Source organism: Bombus flavifrons, chromosome 8 (assembly GCF_040668555.2).
Source record: "Bombus flavifrons isolate JBK064 chromosome 8, iyBomFlav1_principal, whole genome shotgun sequence".
Taxonomy (NCBI): Eukaryota; Metazoa; Arthropoda; class Insecta; order Hymenoptera; family Apidae; genus Bombus; species Bombus flavifrons.
The window spans coordinates 15,397,346-15,414,316 of NC_138449.1; the positions used below are offsets into that span (position 1 = coordinate 15,397,346).

At 35.9% G+C, this 16,971-nt stretch overlaps 4 protein-coding genes and 1 long non-coding RNA gene across 5 annotated transcripts; 2 read left to right on the plus strand and 3 right to left on the minus strand.

The window, feature by feature from the left end:
- Positions 1-5: 5 nt before the first annotated feature.
- Positions 6-2,358, minus strand: LOC138182756 (uncharacterized). Its single transcript, XM_069118933.1, has 2 exons — positions 1,744-2,358; positions 6-1,269 (listed from the first exon to the last, which is right to left on the minus strand). The coding sequence occupies exon 2, from the start codon at positions 1,267-1,269 to the stop codon at positions 583-585; it is 687 nt and encodes a 228-aa protein (XP_068975034.1). The 5' UTR covers positions 1,744-2,358; the 3' UTR covers positions 6-582.
- A 612-nt stretch (positions 2,359-2,970) lies between these two features.
- LOC138182759 (uncharacterized) lies at positions 2,971-3,850 on the plus strand. Its single transcript, XR_011173905.1, has 5 exons — positions 2,971-3,074; positions 3,152-3,292; positions 3,370-3,510; positions 3,588-3,728; positions 3,806-3,850. It is a non-coding gene; the product is annotated as an uncharacterized LOC138182759 (long non-coding RNA).
- A 525-nt stretch (positions 3,851-4,375) lies between these two features.
- On the minus strand, positions 4,376-10,919 carry LOC138182758 (histone H2A). The gene is made up of 2 exons (XM_069118935.1): positions 9,033-10,919; positions 4,376-6,362 (listed from the first exon to the last, which is right to left on the minus strand). The coding sequence occupies exon 1, from the start codon at positions 10,860-10,862 to the stop codon at positions 10,488-10,490; it is 375 nt and encodes a 124-aa protein (XP_068975036.1). The 5' UTR covers positions 10,863-10,919; the 3' UTR covers positions 4,376-6,362; positions 9,033-10,487.
- Positions 10,920-13,304: 2,385 nt separating this feature from the next.
- On the minus strand, positions 13,305-13,956 carry LOC138182599 (histone H4). Its single transcript, XM_069118625.1, has one exon. The coding sequence runs from the start codon at positions 13,900-13,902 to the stop codon at positions 13,591-13,593; it is 312 nt and encodes a 103-aa protein (XP_068974726.1). The 5' UTR covers positions 13,903-13,956; the 3' UTR covers positions 13,305-13,590.
- A 149-nt stretch (positions 13,957-14,105) lies between these two features.
- Positions 14,106-14,605, plus strand: LOC138182267 (histone H3). The gene has a single exon (XM_069117930.1). It carries the CDS (start codon positions 14,142-14,144, stop codon positions 14,550-14,552), a length of 411 nt encoding a protein of 136 aa, XP_068974031.1. The 5' UTR covers positions 14,106-14,141; the 3' UTR covers positions 14,553-14,605.
- The last annotated feature ends 2,366 nt before the right edge of the window (positions 14,606-16,971 follow it).

Here is a 16,971-nt window from a genome sequence, read left to right on the forward strand (position 1 = left end):
CAAATGACCCTCGTACATCAAATTCATTGTTCCTTCTTAACCCTTTCGCTCCTGATATTGCATTAATATTCCATTAATTAAGCCTGTCAAAAGTCAAACTAATCAACTGCATTCTCTATTAATTTCTTCATTTTATACCATTGATATTCGATTCTCAAGAACCAAATGGCTTCCTTTCGTAAGTTCGTTCATTGCAAGAAGAGGGCACGGAGAATAATAAATTCCAAGATAAATTGAAAAAACAGAATTTATAACATCTGTACTTTGCAATTGATGAAGTTGTTCAGTGTGGCTTCTGAACGGTTCAATTGACCAAACGACGAATGTATTTGTTCTCAGTAAAACTACTCTGTTTTGGTGTATATGTTCTTTTTACAAAACCACCGGAAAAAAATGTGTTTCTACGGTCAATAAATAATAAAAAAAGCTTTTCTCGCGAGTAAAAAAAATTCGGTTTCAAAGGATTCAACGTCATTCATCGTCCGTTAAATACATCGTTTCCTCCAAACACTATGAAATAATCAGTCTGACCATGACGGCGAATAAACGTAACTGGAAGAATCTTGTCGGACGGGTTCCACTTCAGGAACTTTTGGGCACAGCTGTCGGAAGGGGTGGCGGTGGTACATCTGGTATTTTCTCTTTCTGTTCCTTTGCAACGAGCTTCTTCTCCTCGTGGTAAGCTGGAAGCAGATGTTCAGAGAACCCGTTCTTCGGTGTGGTTGCTGGAATAGGTTCTAAAGTGCCATAGGGTTGATAGTCGACGTAGTAGGTCCCTGGGACCAAGTGAGGGTTGAATCCACTGTACGTGTAAAAATAGGGATCGTAGTACAACGATTGATAATTGGGATAGAAGCTTAGAGGTTCTTGTTCCCCGTTCTTGCTCTTAGGTTCTGACTTTAAACCTTTATTCTCTTCTGCGCTTGGATTCGTTGCTTCTATTTTATCCTTCGCGTCAGTTGGTTTCGACTGTTCGACGGTAGCGGTGGGTTCGGCTTGTACGTCAGGCTGATTGTACGATTTTAGAGGATTTTGAGGAAGATGAACGACTTCTGGTCCAGCAAGATGAGGCGCTACTTGCGTGTAATAAACCGGTGGCACGTATCCAACCGCTGTTCGATGGATTATCGGTTGAATCACTGGATACGCTCTGGACGGGGACAAGTTTTGATTACTCGTAATCACGGCGTTATACACTTTAGGAACCCGAAGGAGTCCTGGATTTCCTGAAGCCACTGTTATCAACGCGAAGACGACCAACAAATTCATCTGAAAATTATTAAATAGAATTAAAATAATGGGAATTAACGTTTAGTACGATACAACGTGTCAAATGTGACGGTATAATCGAAACAAATACCAAGTCCCGTAAGCTATCGTGTCACGGAAAGAATGATATAGTTCAAAGTCCCTGTTCGAGCACAACGTCGATAAATCTAGTGCAAGCACGCGTGTATACGTAGAGTAAAACGACCCCAAAGTGACGTACGTGATAGTTGCAATTATCAACCGCGTTGCGTTGATGCAAGAACAAAGCTATGCGAGAATGTCAGAATGTTATGAGGTGTTGTATCAATTCCCTCGCGATATAATACCACGGTATTCGAATCTATCCTGTTTATATACACATACAGTCTAATAGTTTTACGAGTATAAAAAGATATAATATATATACAAAAAAGATTGTAATTTATAGATCGTAGCTACGAAGAACTAGTTTTGTAAGTGAAAATATACACGAACTTTTTAAAATTTATCCAGATTTCTAGAAAGCAAGACCGACGATTTAACCGCGTGTCAACCAGCTGTCCATTGTTTCTCGAGAAATAACAGACATCCATGGATAAGAATCTCGCGTGTGCTTGCTCGAACGATCGCATACAAAAGAGGCGAGCTACACGTGCACGGAATAAAATCTCGACTGTTTTCTTTGTAGGTGTGTGCTAACAGTCGAGTTGTCGCACCTAGCAAAATTCTTGCGTTCCGTGAAGTTCAGATAATCGAGAGAAAAATAGATTTCAACAAGGAAAACGGTTAACTACGAAAAATTAAAATTAAATCATCCATTAATTTAGTAACTTTTACAATTGCAGTAATTGTATGAAAAATGTCTTTGTAAATTCTATCGGAATTATTGACAGAAGGAAAATGCATAGAACGTCGATACCACATTGTAGACACGCGCTTCGCTACAATGATTCATCTCATTAACATACGCGAATTTCTTCGAATTTCTTCCTTCCCCGGCGCGTTCTTTCATTCTTCGTCATAAAACGTAACTTCGAAGAGTCATAAAGAGGAAGAATCGTGAAATTTTTGTCATATAAATTCGAGTGTAACCAAAGATCAGTTGTCGGTAATAAAATGAACGACGCTTACCTTTTACTCGATCCGTCTCCCTCTTGGTATACCTTCCCTACAGAGCAGCAAGGATCGTCGAGAAGCTGACACTAAGTAGCAAGAGAACTGCATGGAACCGTAGTATATATGGCCCATGGGGTCTCACAATCAGGGTTCAAGTCCTACCTCCCCCACTACATACCACTTAGCGAAAGTACTCCGCGATCGGTACTGTAATGTTCAACATCAGGCCCGTCTACATCAACCAGCGAACTGCAGAAGGACAAGCATTTACCATGCACAGGACCGCGATGCATGGTGCACGATTGATGGACGAACTGTGAACGTGGACGTGCATCGAACACGAAACGTTTAAAGATGCTCGAAACGGGGAATATATATGTTCGAGAGATAAAACATTTCAATATTTAAATATTTGAAAGTTTGAGAATTAGAAAATTTGCAAATTTGTATATTTGAATATTTAAAAATTGGAATGTTTGAATATGTGAAAATTTAAATACTCGAATATTTGAAAGTTCAAGAATTTGAATATCTAAATGTTTCAAAGTTTCTGAATTTGAACATTTAATGTTTGGAAGCTTGAAAATTTGGAAGTTTGAAAGTTCGAATATTTGGAGATTTTGCAATTTTCGAATTCGAAAAATTGGAAGAACATTGCACCTGAAACATTCTTCAGAGGTTTGGGAGCTTGAAAATTTGGAAGTTTGAAAGTTCGAATATTTGGAGATTTTGCAATTTTCGAATTCGAAAAATTGGAAGAACATTGCACCTGAAGCATTCTTCAGAGGTTTGGAAGCTTGAAAATTTGGAAATTTGAAAGTTCGAATATTTGGAGATTTTGCAATTTTCGAATTCGAAAAATTGGAAGAATATTGCACCTGAAGCATTCTTCAGAGGTTTGGAAGCTTGAAAATTTGGAAGTTTGAAAGTTCGAATATTTGGAGATTTTGTAACTTTCGAATTCGAAAAATTGAAAGAATATTGCACTTGAAACATTCTTCAGAGGTTTGGGAGCTTAAAAATTTGGAAGTTTGAAAGTTTGAATATTTGGAGATTTTGCAATTTTCGAATTCGAAAAATTGGAAGAACATTGCACTTGAAACATTCTTCAGAGGTTTGGGAGCTTGAAAATTTGGAAGTTTGAAAGTTCGAATATTTGGAAATTTTGCAATTTTCGAATTCGAAAAATTGGAAAAATATTGCACTTGAAACATTCTTCAGAGCTTTGGAAGCTTGAAAATTTGGAAGTTTGAAAGTTCGAATATTTGGAGATTTTGTAACTTTCGAATTCGAAAAATTGAAAGAATATTGCACTTGAAGCATTCTTCAGAGGTTTGGAAGCTTGAAAATTTGGAAGTTTGAAAGTTCAAATATTTGGAGATTTTGCAATTTTCGAACTCGAAAAATTGGAAGAACATTGCACTTGAAACATTCTTCAGAGGTTTGGGAGCTTGAAAATTTGGAAGTTTGAAAGTTCGAATATTTGAATTCTTCAGAGGTAAATAGATAAGATATAGGTAATACTAGTGTAGGTAATAGATATAGGTAATACTAGTATTAATATGTTCCATCCTGCAAGAAGTAAAATTTGTATTTTGTAGAACAATAAATCGTATTAACGAACGACGATGGTTACTGATGATAAAAATGCCAGCAGTGAAATATAGACTTTGAACAAGGCAAACGATTTATAGTTTCTAATAAGGATAATCGGTGAAGAAGTAATTACTAGAGGGATAGTGGCCCAAACACGTCTCATGTAAAGGGTACGGTCGATCTTTTCGTAACTGCTTGATTAATGACGTACGTGCGGGTACTTAATCGTAGCTATGAGTATTTTTTCTTCTACGTGGCTACGGCTCGATTGTTTCCTTTCAACAAATACTATCGATAGTTAAAAATAATATTTCACATTTCATAGGTCATTCGTTACGGTACAACCCGTACATTGCGAACGAAGTAGAATGTTTCAAGAAATAAGAAAAAAGAAATAAACATAAGGACCTCGAATGTTGTTAGACACATGGATTGCCCGATTTAATGAGATACACATATCGATTCGTGACAGTGACCGTACACGCTCACGTATCACGAAATCAGCAACGAACTGACACGCGTTAATCATTCAATCTCCAATCGATCGCAAATGCCATTTATGACGAATAAAAAAATAATTCGTTCTCAAAGTTCATGAAAAAAAAAAGAAAGAAACCGAATGACTAACAAGATAAATGGTGAACGTTCAATGACACGCATACACACTGCCGTTTACATAATACTCTCATTAATGAAAGGAAAATTAAAGGACATTCAGGGAAAAATATCAACGCTCGAGAAAATCGAGGTAAAGGCATTGGTTCGAATATCCTATCTATGTAACGTGTTCTCATTTTTCAAAATGTATCGAAACGTTAAGTTATTGAGAAAGTTCATAGCGAAATTTATTATTTAGCAAAATTCATGATAAAATAATCTTCTTCCAATTCTATTAGAATCTGTCACACGACATACTGGTTGTGAAAAACGCTATGAACTGTCCGAACAACCTTTCCTTTTGCGTTTGCCTAAGAATTTTATGCCCTTTACCTTTTCATTACAGATATACAGCTACGAAATAAGGACTGAATGTCTTAAGTTGAATAGAGAAAGACAAAGATGTGGTAAAAAGATAATAAAATTATTAGTTCAGCTTTCTCGAACGTTTCAAAATGATAATTTCAACTAAGAATGGTCAGCACGTGCCTCTGGAGCTCCTCGATTCTCACGTAGGCCAGATGTTTATGTATAAAAATGCTGACTGTGCACACGAGACGAACGTATAAACCAGCTCAATGACGTAAGAATCGACGACGCTACTGTTACCGGATTCGAAAACGCGTGGATCTCTCGAAATTTTCGTGTTGCTCGCACTTTGCGAAACGTCGTTCCCGTTATATCAGTTTTACATGTCGGTTATACTCGTTCTACGCGCGACAGCTATGGCGAAATCTTGGCAACGGCAGCGAAAGAATCATGACAGGAGAAGAACTGAGCGAACAATCGAATCGTGTTTAAATGTTGATTCAAATAAACAGAAATAACGGTGTTTCGTTAGAGAGTGCTTTATAATTCATTCCTAATCAATTGTGCGTATACTTGACAATTCCAAGGTGCATCGTAATCGTCATATAAAAAGGGAATGACAAATTATACGGTACGAATAATGGTCCTAATAATCTGTATACCTAAATAAACAAGTAGATAGCTAATTAGAGCGCTTTAAATTAAGGTACAAAATAGAGTATTAACTTTACGACTACTTTTGATTTGATTGAACAATATACGGAAAATAGATACGTTTGTTCTCAACCGCGACCATTTATTCCATGGTCATTGTCCCAAGTATCATATCTTTGTGCAGATATCTATTAGGGGACTATAATTTCTTTACTTTTTTCAATCTACAATCTCTCATTGTATGCTCGAAATTACAATCATAAAGCTAACTCTGTACTTTCATAGAATTATCAAAGACTATCGTAACTCTTGTCACGCTTTGAATTTTCGAGCACAATAATGCATTTTTCAACAGTCTTCTGCAATTCAATCGTCGACTTACCGAACCGTTAAACCGTAGGAAATTTTAACATTGAAACTCAGAGAGGTTTAAAGAGGTACGATCTCTAAGAATCGACGATTCAATTTGTCAAATAGACTCGATCGGAATGTAACACATTCTTCTGACCAACAATATCGGGAAGTTCGGTAGCAATACGATGAAGATCAGCACCAAGGGCGACAGCAGCAGCAGAATACTGGCGTACACCACCAACCACCATACCGTCGATATTCCAAGAACTGGTTCCAACATCGTGAGTCCCAATTGGCGATGTCAGGCACGCAGAAATTCTGAAGCATCTGTGGTTCGTTGAGGTAATTCCATTCCACCAAGACAATACGTATTTGGAATCATAATCGATCGATATTCCTCCATGTATGATCGATTAATTGAAGAACTCCTAAAAAAAAGAAAATCGTTAGTCATGGATTCAATCGCAGGTTCTTATAACATTACGTAGCTTATATTCTCACATATACTCCGATATTTTCTTTCCGATTGCGTAAGAATAAACAGCATATAAAATGTAAACGTTAGATAGTGTTCCTTCCGCGTTATGCATATGCCATGAAACAAACACTTTGAAATACACGGATTTAGGTTAATCATAATCGAAACCTGCAGCGAATTTGACGGTTTTTGAAAACTTAATGTAGAAAATAAAACGTAGGAAATTTTCGAAAATCTTATTGCGACTATTATGAGACACGATTATCGCGATTTTATTGGTAAAATTTCAAACGAGTCTGAGAATTTCGTTAAATACCGTAAAATTATGAAACTAACTGATATATAAATATATAATGCATAATTAATTAATAAATAACTAAAATAAATTAATAATAATAATTAATAATAATAATAATTATTATTATTATTATAATTAATTAATAACCAATTCGAATTTTGTAACTGTAACACGAAAGACGGTCTATATACTATATACTATACGTTCTAACGATTAGGATGATATTCTAATTTTTCTTCCTAGCATACTATCGTTTCAAGCGCCTATTTCAAGGATACACTTCTTTATCCGTTGCATCATAACGACGACGACGAGTTTTACTGAAAAGGTGAGCCAGTCTTCCGTACGATATACGGAACAATGGACGCTGGATTGCGCAGTAAACCGTTGACGATAAAATGTTACGAACCAATCATATCGGTTATTTTTCTGCGCGGTTATCGAACGCGGTGTTTGAGAAATGGAAGAATGGTGTTCGTAGTTGCATTTAAGCCTTTCCGCGCGATCGAGCTAGTTTATAGATGGTCGTCGATTATGTAACAGAAGTTCGTAACTGTTGTGTAATTCTTTCATTGTGATACCTCGAATTTCATGCATAGTGTTAATGAAACATAGAAAGTGAAGACTTTAGAGCGGAACATTACTTACAAAATATCCAATTAGTTTTGTCGAAGATGGAAAGTTTATTTATTAAAAAATTTTCTGAATAATCATCGACTATGGAGACTCTGGAAAAGCCATCGCGAGCTTTAAAATTTTTTATAAATTTATTGTAATAAATATCTATTAAATTTCTTTTATGTTAGATACTCTTCAAAATAATATCATTTTCTTTCTAAATTGGATCGTTTTTCTATTACAGCCTATTATTATTCGTTTCTTGTTTCACCCATGCAAATAAAAGAAATCGTAAAATAGAATCGCCAGTCTTAAGCTCGACAGAACGCGATGAAATTTTCAGGGAAAATTGATTTAATAATAATATATAATAAAATTACTAAATCGCATTGTTTCAAATATCGAGAAGTATATTCAACTCGAAAATCATCATTCATCGTCTATGGAACATGCGCGCGTCGACACGCTCGTCCTTGTATGGCTAAGTACACGCACGTTTTGATAGAGAGACCGGTTGAGCAAGCCACGGCGATCAAGTCAGACGATGTAAAAAAGCTTCGAAAAGAGACAGGAGACGAGAGCACGAACGAACGATAAAAATCTGCGCCGGTATCCAAAGGTAACGCATACACGACGTGCAAACGGGTTCGCTATCTTGGGGCACTTGTGCGCGCGACCGTACCGCGGAAAGTGAAATTTTCGCTATTGCGTAATACTAACATAATACTATTATCCGGTGTAGATCGTGAGGTACGTGGTTACGGACTGTGCCGCCATTAACGAAGACACGATTAACCTCGTTGAGATATTCTAATTTAACACCGAAACAACTCTGACTTCGTTTTTGTGTTTATCAGAAATATTTCTACGATATTTTTATGATTTTCTGTGCCTCGAATAATTATGAAATAATTTATCGAATTAGTATATAAATTATGCGACGTACTGTTAGATAATTTACGTAATTAATTTCAATTTAAATAGTCAACTTATTATGTAAATAGCTGATTAGTCAAAAATTTATCGAACGAAATAGGTTTCAAATCAAAGATCAAAAACCAATCTATGTTCAAGGTCTTTCACAATTTGCGCAATATAATGTTGCAATCGATACTTATTCGCTGCGTCAGCAAGGTACAATTTGAATGTTTACATGCTATTTATCGTGTTCAAATTCTGCACTAATAGGAAACAAGAGATTCGATCGTTAGTTAATTCGGGTTGGTTATTGGTTTATATTGATTATAGCGACAGTATGGATACGGTGCACGAACGACTTTCAGATTTTCGATCTCTTCTCCGATATCGCGGTGTCCTTGCCTCGTAAAAAGTCCACGGAGCACATGTATATCGAACGAAATGCATTTACCTCGTGCGTTTAACGTTCCTTGAGGAACCTCGTAAACAAATAAAATTTTTCTCTCTGAATAACCTTTATAAAACATTTCCACAGTCTGACTATCGTATATCAAAAAAGAATTTAAACTCCACACCAAATTCCAACAAGAATTCAGCACAGAGCACAACTTTAATCCTTCGGAATATTTGATCTTCCACTGTCAAATGCTAACAATCGCAAACTGTTAAACGATAGTAAATACGTGTGTAAATACGTCCTAAATATACAAGAATTCCAAAGAGCAAGATGTCTACCACGCTAAAAAGAACATCAACAAAGATTCATGCACATCGATCGTTCCTTACCATTCCTCGATCCAGTACGATCCGCGTCACAGAAAATCGCCACCGACCGCCACACGAGGATCCAATCAACGATATTCCAACGGTCCACAACGTGTCACCACGAATCTCGATCGCGATCTCCACGAATGCGCGACAGAATTGATGCGAAGAATCGTTTCTCGTATGCGTTCAGTCGCTTTCCGCGGACTGAGAGCACGCCAGGCTCCCATGCTTCGATGTCCCGGGTACTTTCCCTTTCTTTCGGCGCTTTGAAACCGACGTACACGAGTATAGTTGAGTCACCTGGTAACGCTTCGTCTGCATCAGATAGACGCGGTTTGCCGAGGCCCCTCCGCCTTCGAACGTTCAAGCGCCGATCGTCCACCATTCTCGATGGCATTGACAACTTCCAACCGTCGACCTCGTCTTTTTTGTCTCACGGACACTACACCAGAGAGAGATTTACTCGAGCAGAATGGAAATATTGCGTCGGGTCAGTGGAGGGATTGAACAACCTTCAAATTTCGTTCCTTTCTATCCTTTGTATATGTTCTCGCAAGGGGACTTGCTTATTTTTAATTCTAATCTTTGATCTTTTATCAATATCTTTGAAAGTTAGTTCTATTCAATTATTAAATATTAATTTATTTTTCAGCGATGAAGAAGAGTAAAAAGGCGAAAAAATATTCAAGTCAAACTTTGTTATTTACTTGATTTCTACTATTTTCAAGTTTTCTTTCTTCTTCTCATTAGTCAAATCGTTTAGATTGAAGAATCGTAACTAACCACAATCAGGCTTTACAGTAGTTTGCACGAAAAATAATGCACATAGAATGTGATATTCGAAATTTTGTTAGTATTACATTTGATTCGATAAGTGCACATGTATACTTTAACTGCGTATTATTCACCGAATAAAGTTCAATGATCTTACACAAAGGAGGTCTTTCAGAGATTATTTTCTTAAGATCTGTTTAGCTCGCCGTAAGCTCTCACGATACACTAGCGCCGTATAGTAAGATTGAATCGAAGCTTTAATCCGCGGTTTTGCTTATCCTTTGAGTAGACGCTATTTTATCGGAGTACTATCGATTTGTCATGCTATTGTAGACATTTGTAAAGAAACGGTAGGATGGGAGTGGTAATATATGTGTTCAAGACCCGTATGTCGTAAAATCATGAAATGTCCTTAAATTAATTTCTGATTATTGAAACTAATAATTCTTTATAGTATTCGATATTATATACCTAACCTCTCCTATACTCTATTGCTCTCCATGTCAGCATATCAACCATATTGCTCAAATATTACATAAATTGAGCGATATGACGATAGTTTACTCGAACAGAATCTACGATTTTAAAATGATTAATCTAAATAGTTTAGCTTGAGACTGTTCTTTGTAGGAACGATTGTTGGCCCTGAAAAGGACCGATTTGTAGGTTTTGTAGGTTAGGTAGTGGAAGAAAGCAGCCTTATGCCTTTTTTTCAGTTTTCTTAGGTAACAGTACCGCTTGGATATTTGGCAAAACACCACCTTGGGCGATAGTGACTCCAGACAAGAGTTTGTTTAACTCTTCGTCATTCCTGATGGCAAGTTGTAAGTGTCTTGGGATAATCCTAGTCTTCTTGTTGTCTCTGGCTGCGTTACCAGCCAATTCCAAAACTTCAGCAGCCAAATATTCCATGACGGCCGCCAAGTAAACAGGCGCACCAGCACCAACGCGTTCTGCGTAATTTCCTTTGCGAAGCAGTCTATGAATACGACCAACGGGGAACTGCAAGCCTGCTCTATTCGAACGAGACTTCGCCTTTCCCTTGATTTTTCCACCTTTTCCACGTCCAGACATCTTTTCTTTCAAAGATTGTTTACACAAAAGAACAAAAACAACGAAGAGTTCTCTTCCACACTTTGGTAGAAAATGATGTCAAGCGTCGGAACAGCAGCGCCTTTATACCAGTCAAACGTGGCCAGCAGCGCACTAATCACGAGCCTCGCTGCGCTTCTCGTTCTGTGATTGGTGCGCTGCTGGTACTCAACCTATGCGTTTACTTGTCCCAAATCATATTATCGTTAACAGAAATATAACAATTATAAATTGAATAAAAAGCATTGGTTAAAACGTGATTTCGCTTGTTTGTAAACCATGCTTTGATTGTTAATATAAATATAACAATTGTAAATTTAATAAGAAATATTGATTAAAACACGATGTTGCTCGTCGTAAATCATGTTTGTATTGTTAATAGAAATATAACAATTGTAAACTTAATAAAAAGCATCATTTAAATAAGAAAAAGTAACAATACATATCACATAATACACTTTAATAGTAAGAAAAGAATGAAAAATATACGGCTTGTTTGAGCAAACTCCAAGAACTCCAAATTTCCATTAATGTACATTCATGTAACCAAACGTCGTTTCATTTGACTGATTAGAATATCTTGTCGAGAATTGGAAAATTCTTTGAGTGGCATTATCGTGAGATCCAGAAAGGTCAATCGAGTCTAGGAATGTACAAGGTTTTCAAGTCTTCATCGTTTTCGGCATTTGAACAGATGTAAAAACGCAACTGATCTTAACACGCGAGTAAATATCACTAAAATACATTTTATATTACTAAGACAATGTTTTTCTAATTTCTATGAGCATAAGATCATTCTAGGTAGTGAGCACGTAATAAGTATGATATAATCCGTGACGTAATAATCTCTGGAATAAGCGGGCACGAATGATTTCGTATTGAATACTATGTAAATCTTTTACTTACTTACAAAAGAAAAACATACGAAATGCAAAAGAAGATGTTAGATGAAAAAGAAAAAAGAAAAAGAAAAATCGTTTGCATATGTATGAGAAGTGCAACACTTACACAAAATATATGCGACATAACTACGTTGAATAATTTTGTGAATATTCTATAAAGAATTCTATTGTTCTCCAGAAAAATTGTTATTGTAGAATAACTATCATGAATGCTAGAAATAAGTTTACATGTTTTGGTTTGCAGTTTTTTAAATGGATATTTGTAAAAGAATTACTTCCTCATTGAAGCATTAATGACAGTGTTTCAAACTGAAAAATGGGACTGAATATTATTCTCAAATTTTTTATTAATTTAACGGGTACATAACATTGCATATATTTCCTTAAATATTGGAGTAAAATTGGCTCATAATTTATGTTCATGAAGACACAATACACTAAAAATTACTGAAAATTCTCAATGCGAGAATTGATTGTAAATTTCAATAAATAAAAAAAAAAAAACAATGCACTAAATTATATTACATTACTAATAAGATACACATAAACATATATATATATATACTAACTTTCTATATTTACCCAGATTTTTATGAATGTTAATTTAAAAATCTTTCCTCGATGATTTCTTGAATGAACCTGTCATTTGTTTCAATACTTGTCTTTATCATAGCTAACAATAACCATCGTAAGAGTACAAAGCTAGTGTGGGATTTGACAAATTCGTCTTATTCGTAAAGGATATCCCCACTGAAAATATACTTGACATCAATCGAGAACTTTTTGCCCGCATATTCAGGTTTTTATCGATCTTCGAGAAACACAGAACATTTCGTGTGCATAGTAATATTAACCCTTTCGCTACGGCAGTGTGCTTCGTCGAAATAACACCGCTGTACGGGCCACCGTGCCACCGGAATAGCGGTACTGAACGGAGCACTGCGACGGAAAGCGTTCATCGTCACGCGGATGCCGCCTATAGGCGACGTTCGTGGCGAAAGGGTTAAAAATGCATATTTCTCTGTTAAAGTGTACTTTGAATCCCGCTTCCTCTATTAACAGTACATGCATATATATTATTTATAAACTGATATATAAATATTTTTATATTCTGTAATTGACAACGGTTCAATAGTGTATGAGTGAAACAGAAAAGTGATCTCTACACACAGTCTGTAAAGAAAACTTTCAATCTTTCTCAAACGTGAAATAGCGTATATTTTAGGATTGAAAAATTTTTTTTTTTTTTATTTTGAAGTAGCTTACAATCAATTCTCATTGAAGAATTATAAGTAAATTATGGTGTGGCGTGGTACTATAACGTGAATAATAAATGATTATCGATGTTTGATTCTAGCTGAATCTAACATTTAAATCTAGAGGGTAATGTCTAGGATTGAAAAATTATATAATTTTTCATTTTTTAATAATTTTTAAATTTCAATAAACTTAGGAAACTATCAACCTGAAAAGTTGGATGTATGGAGAAGTTTTATAGGTTAGGTTTTTTATTATGCATATGCAAGTCCAAGAAACATTTTTATTTAACTCGCAACACAAGCATAGATTCCAAAAGATAATTTAATAAAACTATATATATCTCAGAGATATCGCCATTTCAAGAGTACTAAAAACTTGTGACACATAAAATGGGCGTACTATATGTAAAGGATGAGCGATTGGAAATTCACCAGTGCTTTATCAATTTTCACAGCGAATTCTTCGAAACAGAAAATTCCATCGTCGTAAATATTGTTGGCCCTGATAAGGACCGTTTGATTCTGAGGAGGTGAATGCGGCAAGAGAAATTAACCACCAAACCCGTAAAGAGTTCTTCCTTGACGTTTCAAGGCGTAGACTACATCCATAGCCGTCACAGTTTTCCTCTTGGCGTGTTCAGTGTAAGTTACAGCGTCTCGGATAACGTTTTCCAAGAACACCTTCAATACACCACGCGTTTCTTCGTAAATCAATCCAGAAATACGCTTCACACCGCCACGACGAGCAAGACGACGGATGGCTGGCTTGGTGATACCTTGGATGTTATCACGCAAAACCTTTCTATGACGCTTTGCTCCTCCTTTTCCCAATCCTTTTCCTCCCTTACCACGGCCAGTCATTGCGCAACTCGATCAGTATCAGTGAAGCAGCGACCACTAAGTGGATGCTTGATACTCCTGGCACCGTGCTTTTATGCGTATAGTCGCGCAGTTCCCCTTCCAGTCCGACGCTCGACCAATCAGAAGCCAGTAGCCGGTAGTTGCATCACATAAAAGGGGGGAACTTCCAAGCACGAAGCGTATTCTATATTTTATCGTAACGGTGGACGTGTCGCTGTATTTTCCTACTGTTTGAAAGGATGGCTCGTACCAAGCAGACTGCTCGTAAATCAACTGGTGGAAAGGCTCCACGTAAGCAGTTGGCTACCAAGGCTGCTCGTAAGAGTGCCCCGGCTACCGGTGGAGTGAAGAAACCTCATCGCTACAGGCCTGGAACTGTCGCTCTTCGTGAAATCCGAAGATACCAAAAGAGCACTGAACTACTGATCAGAAAGTTACCATTCCAACGTCTGGTTCGTGAAATCGCACAAGATTTCAAGACCGATCTGAGATTCCAGAGCTCCGCCGTCATGGCTTTGCAAGAAGCTAGCGAAGCTTACCTCGTTGGTCTTTTCGAAGATACCAACTTGTGCGCAATCCATGCTAAACGTGTTACCATTATGCCAAAAGACATTCAGTTGGCTCGCCGTATTCGAGGAGAGAGAGCCTAAACAGCCTATCTTTCCTTCTTCTATATAAACAATCGGCCCTTTTTAGGGCCAAAATTCTCTTCAATATAGGAACTTTTCCAGGATACTTCCGATTTTCCACTGTACTCGTGAAATTTTTTACTACTTTCTCCTTCTCTAAAAGTTTTATATTACTATCATAAGATATCATGTCGGACTTTATTATATTCTATTCATAAGTTATTGTCGTGAAAGTAGAAAATTTCATACGAATTACTCTTAACAGAACCTCCTCTTATCTTTTCCGTTTACCGCATCAGAAATACGATTAGATATTAAGAGAAAAACAATATTCGATTCTGTCCATGGTTGCTATAAGTTTTAATAATTGCTAATAAGTCATATAAGTAATATAAAGAGTAATAACGCACTTATATGTGCAGGAGCATTTAGAATTTAGTTCTCTCAATGGAATATTTCACAACTAGAATTTGGAATAGGCATAGTAAGTTAATGCTAGTAAAAGTATTCTACTATTAGAATATGAAATAGGCGCGGTTCCTTATGAAGAACAGAACATCTACCCATCTGTCCGTCCTTTGTGCTCGAAACAAGGAATTCATTGCATCTGTGACTACTACTCCTTGAGGGATAATTTATTACTCATCCTAAACCTTCTAAAATTTTTTTAAATCACAGTTAGGTTTAATTTTTAACGAATTTTGCAGGCTTGCTCTATTCACAATTGAAGAAAACAAAATTATATCTCGCTTCGCACAACTTTAACTACGGTTCCTTCTTAAGATTCTATAAATATCTCCTAATTGGAATACTTCTCGTGCATACTTTATTATTGACTGATTTAACGATTTTCTGTTCCTAAGCTTCACTTTTAGATGATATACTGTATCTCAAGCTTTTTTCTTTACCTTTCTCGACGTAACTTACAATTTCTAGAAACGCTTAAGACATGCTTTAAAATATACAGTATAAAATAGAGAATGTACCAAACATATAGGTAGCGATGTAGTAAACTAGATTATCGAATGATAGCACGAACGGTTCTTGAACTGAAAATGCTTTAGAATCGTAGTTTTTAAATACGAACGCAATAAGAAAAGTGAAACCTTTTAAAGTATTATAAGGAGGCACGAAAAGGTTTACAGTGTCCCTTAGAGTGCTGAATACTCGCGACCTATGCGGTCCGTACGGACAACGAGTGGCCAGCGCTGACGATCGCTGTGGACGGAGTACTTTTTCGCTAAACTGAACTCTGTTTGACTATTCAAAGCGCAAATCGTAATAAGTTATAGTAATTCCTTTGCACGAGATTAAATGATTCAAGAGCGTTATCTTTTAGTATTAATTATTTGGTATAAACATTGAAATTTACAATAAACTAGAATTTGGGTAATAAACTAGAAAACAATAAACTAGAAAACTAAATTTAGTAAATATAACACAAGTTAATAATTCAGTTGTGTGTGAAAAATTTCAAAACAATTATCGATACAAACAATTACGAAACAATTATCCGACATCGCATTTTCTGCATTCGTATCGTGTGTAGCCCCTTCTCTCATTTTTCACACAAACAACACATTTTCTTCTTAATAATTGTGTTGTGCCGGCACGATTAGGGCACTTTGATGGAAAATGCCTATCAATTAAACGAAATGGTAAATCTTCAGACTTTCCCTTTCCTCCTCCTATCATGCTTCTACGTTGGAAATATTTTCGTAAAATGGCTCTTATCAACGCTAAATGAAATTCACTAAATAATTCACTAAATTTTTGTTTCGAAACAGTAGATTTTTGATATAAAATATATGCATTATATATAAGGAATACATTTATATTTATCTCACACAACACTTACAGAAAACGCATATATGTGTCCTTAGTCCATAGCTTTCGCCATAGCACTCTAAGGGTTAAAGGTCGTTTGATTTCCTGTAATTGTACTATGAGTCATAGAAAAATAAAATGGTGATTTGCGACTTCAGCCTTAACTTAAGGGTGATTCAACTAGATTATCAATCATTAGATTCAACTAGAATCAAACATACTATAAATTCTTATAATCCAAGTTACAGTACCACGTCAAAAGAATTTACTTATAATTCTCAAATAATACTTATAAATTATACTTATCTATAATAAGTATTAACTTATTATAAATAATTAACCATGTCACTGTGCCACGCCAAAAAAAAATTACTGAAAATTCTCAATGCGAGAATTGATTGTAAATTTTAATAAATAAAATAAAAAAAAATAAAAATAAGTTGACGGTATTATAAAGTATGCTTGTTTCTTGAAATGTTCTTAGACAGAAAAATTGTTTGTAATTTGTGACTTATTTTCACATGCGGAATAACCTCTTATTGATTGTTTAGCTATATCCGATCGATAGTTAGCCAAGTTCAACTACATATGACAAGTTTTTAAAGTTGTGAAC

Bases quoted from the DNA above. Each gene is read 5' to 3' on its own strand.
- LOC138182756 (XM_069118933.1), bottom strand. From the start codon at position 1,269: ATGAATTTGTTGGTCGTCTTCGCGTTGATAACAGTGGCTTCAGGAAAT.
- LOC138182758 (XM_069118935.1), bottom strand. From the start codon at position 10,862: ATGTCTGGACGTGGAAAAGGTGGAAAAATCAAGGGAAAGGCGAAGTCT.
- LOC138182599 (XM_069118625.1), bottom strand. From the start codon at position 13,902: ATGACTGGCCGTGGTAAGGGAGGAAAAGGATTGGGAAAAGGAGGAGCA.
- LOC138182267 (XM_069117930.1), top strand. From the start codon at position 14,142: ATGGCTCGTACCAAGCAGACTGCTCGTAAATCAACTGGTGGAAAGGCT.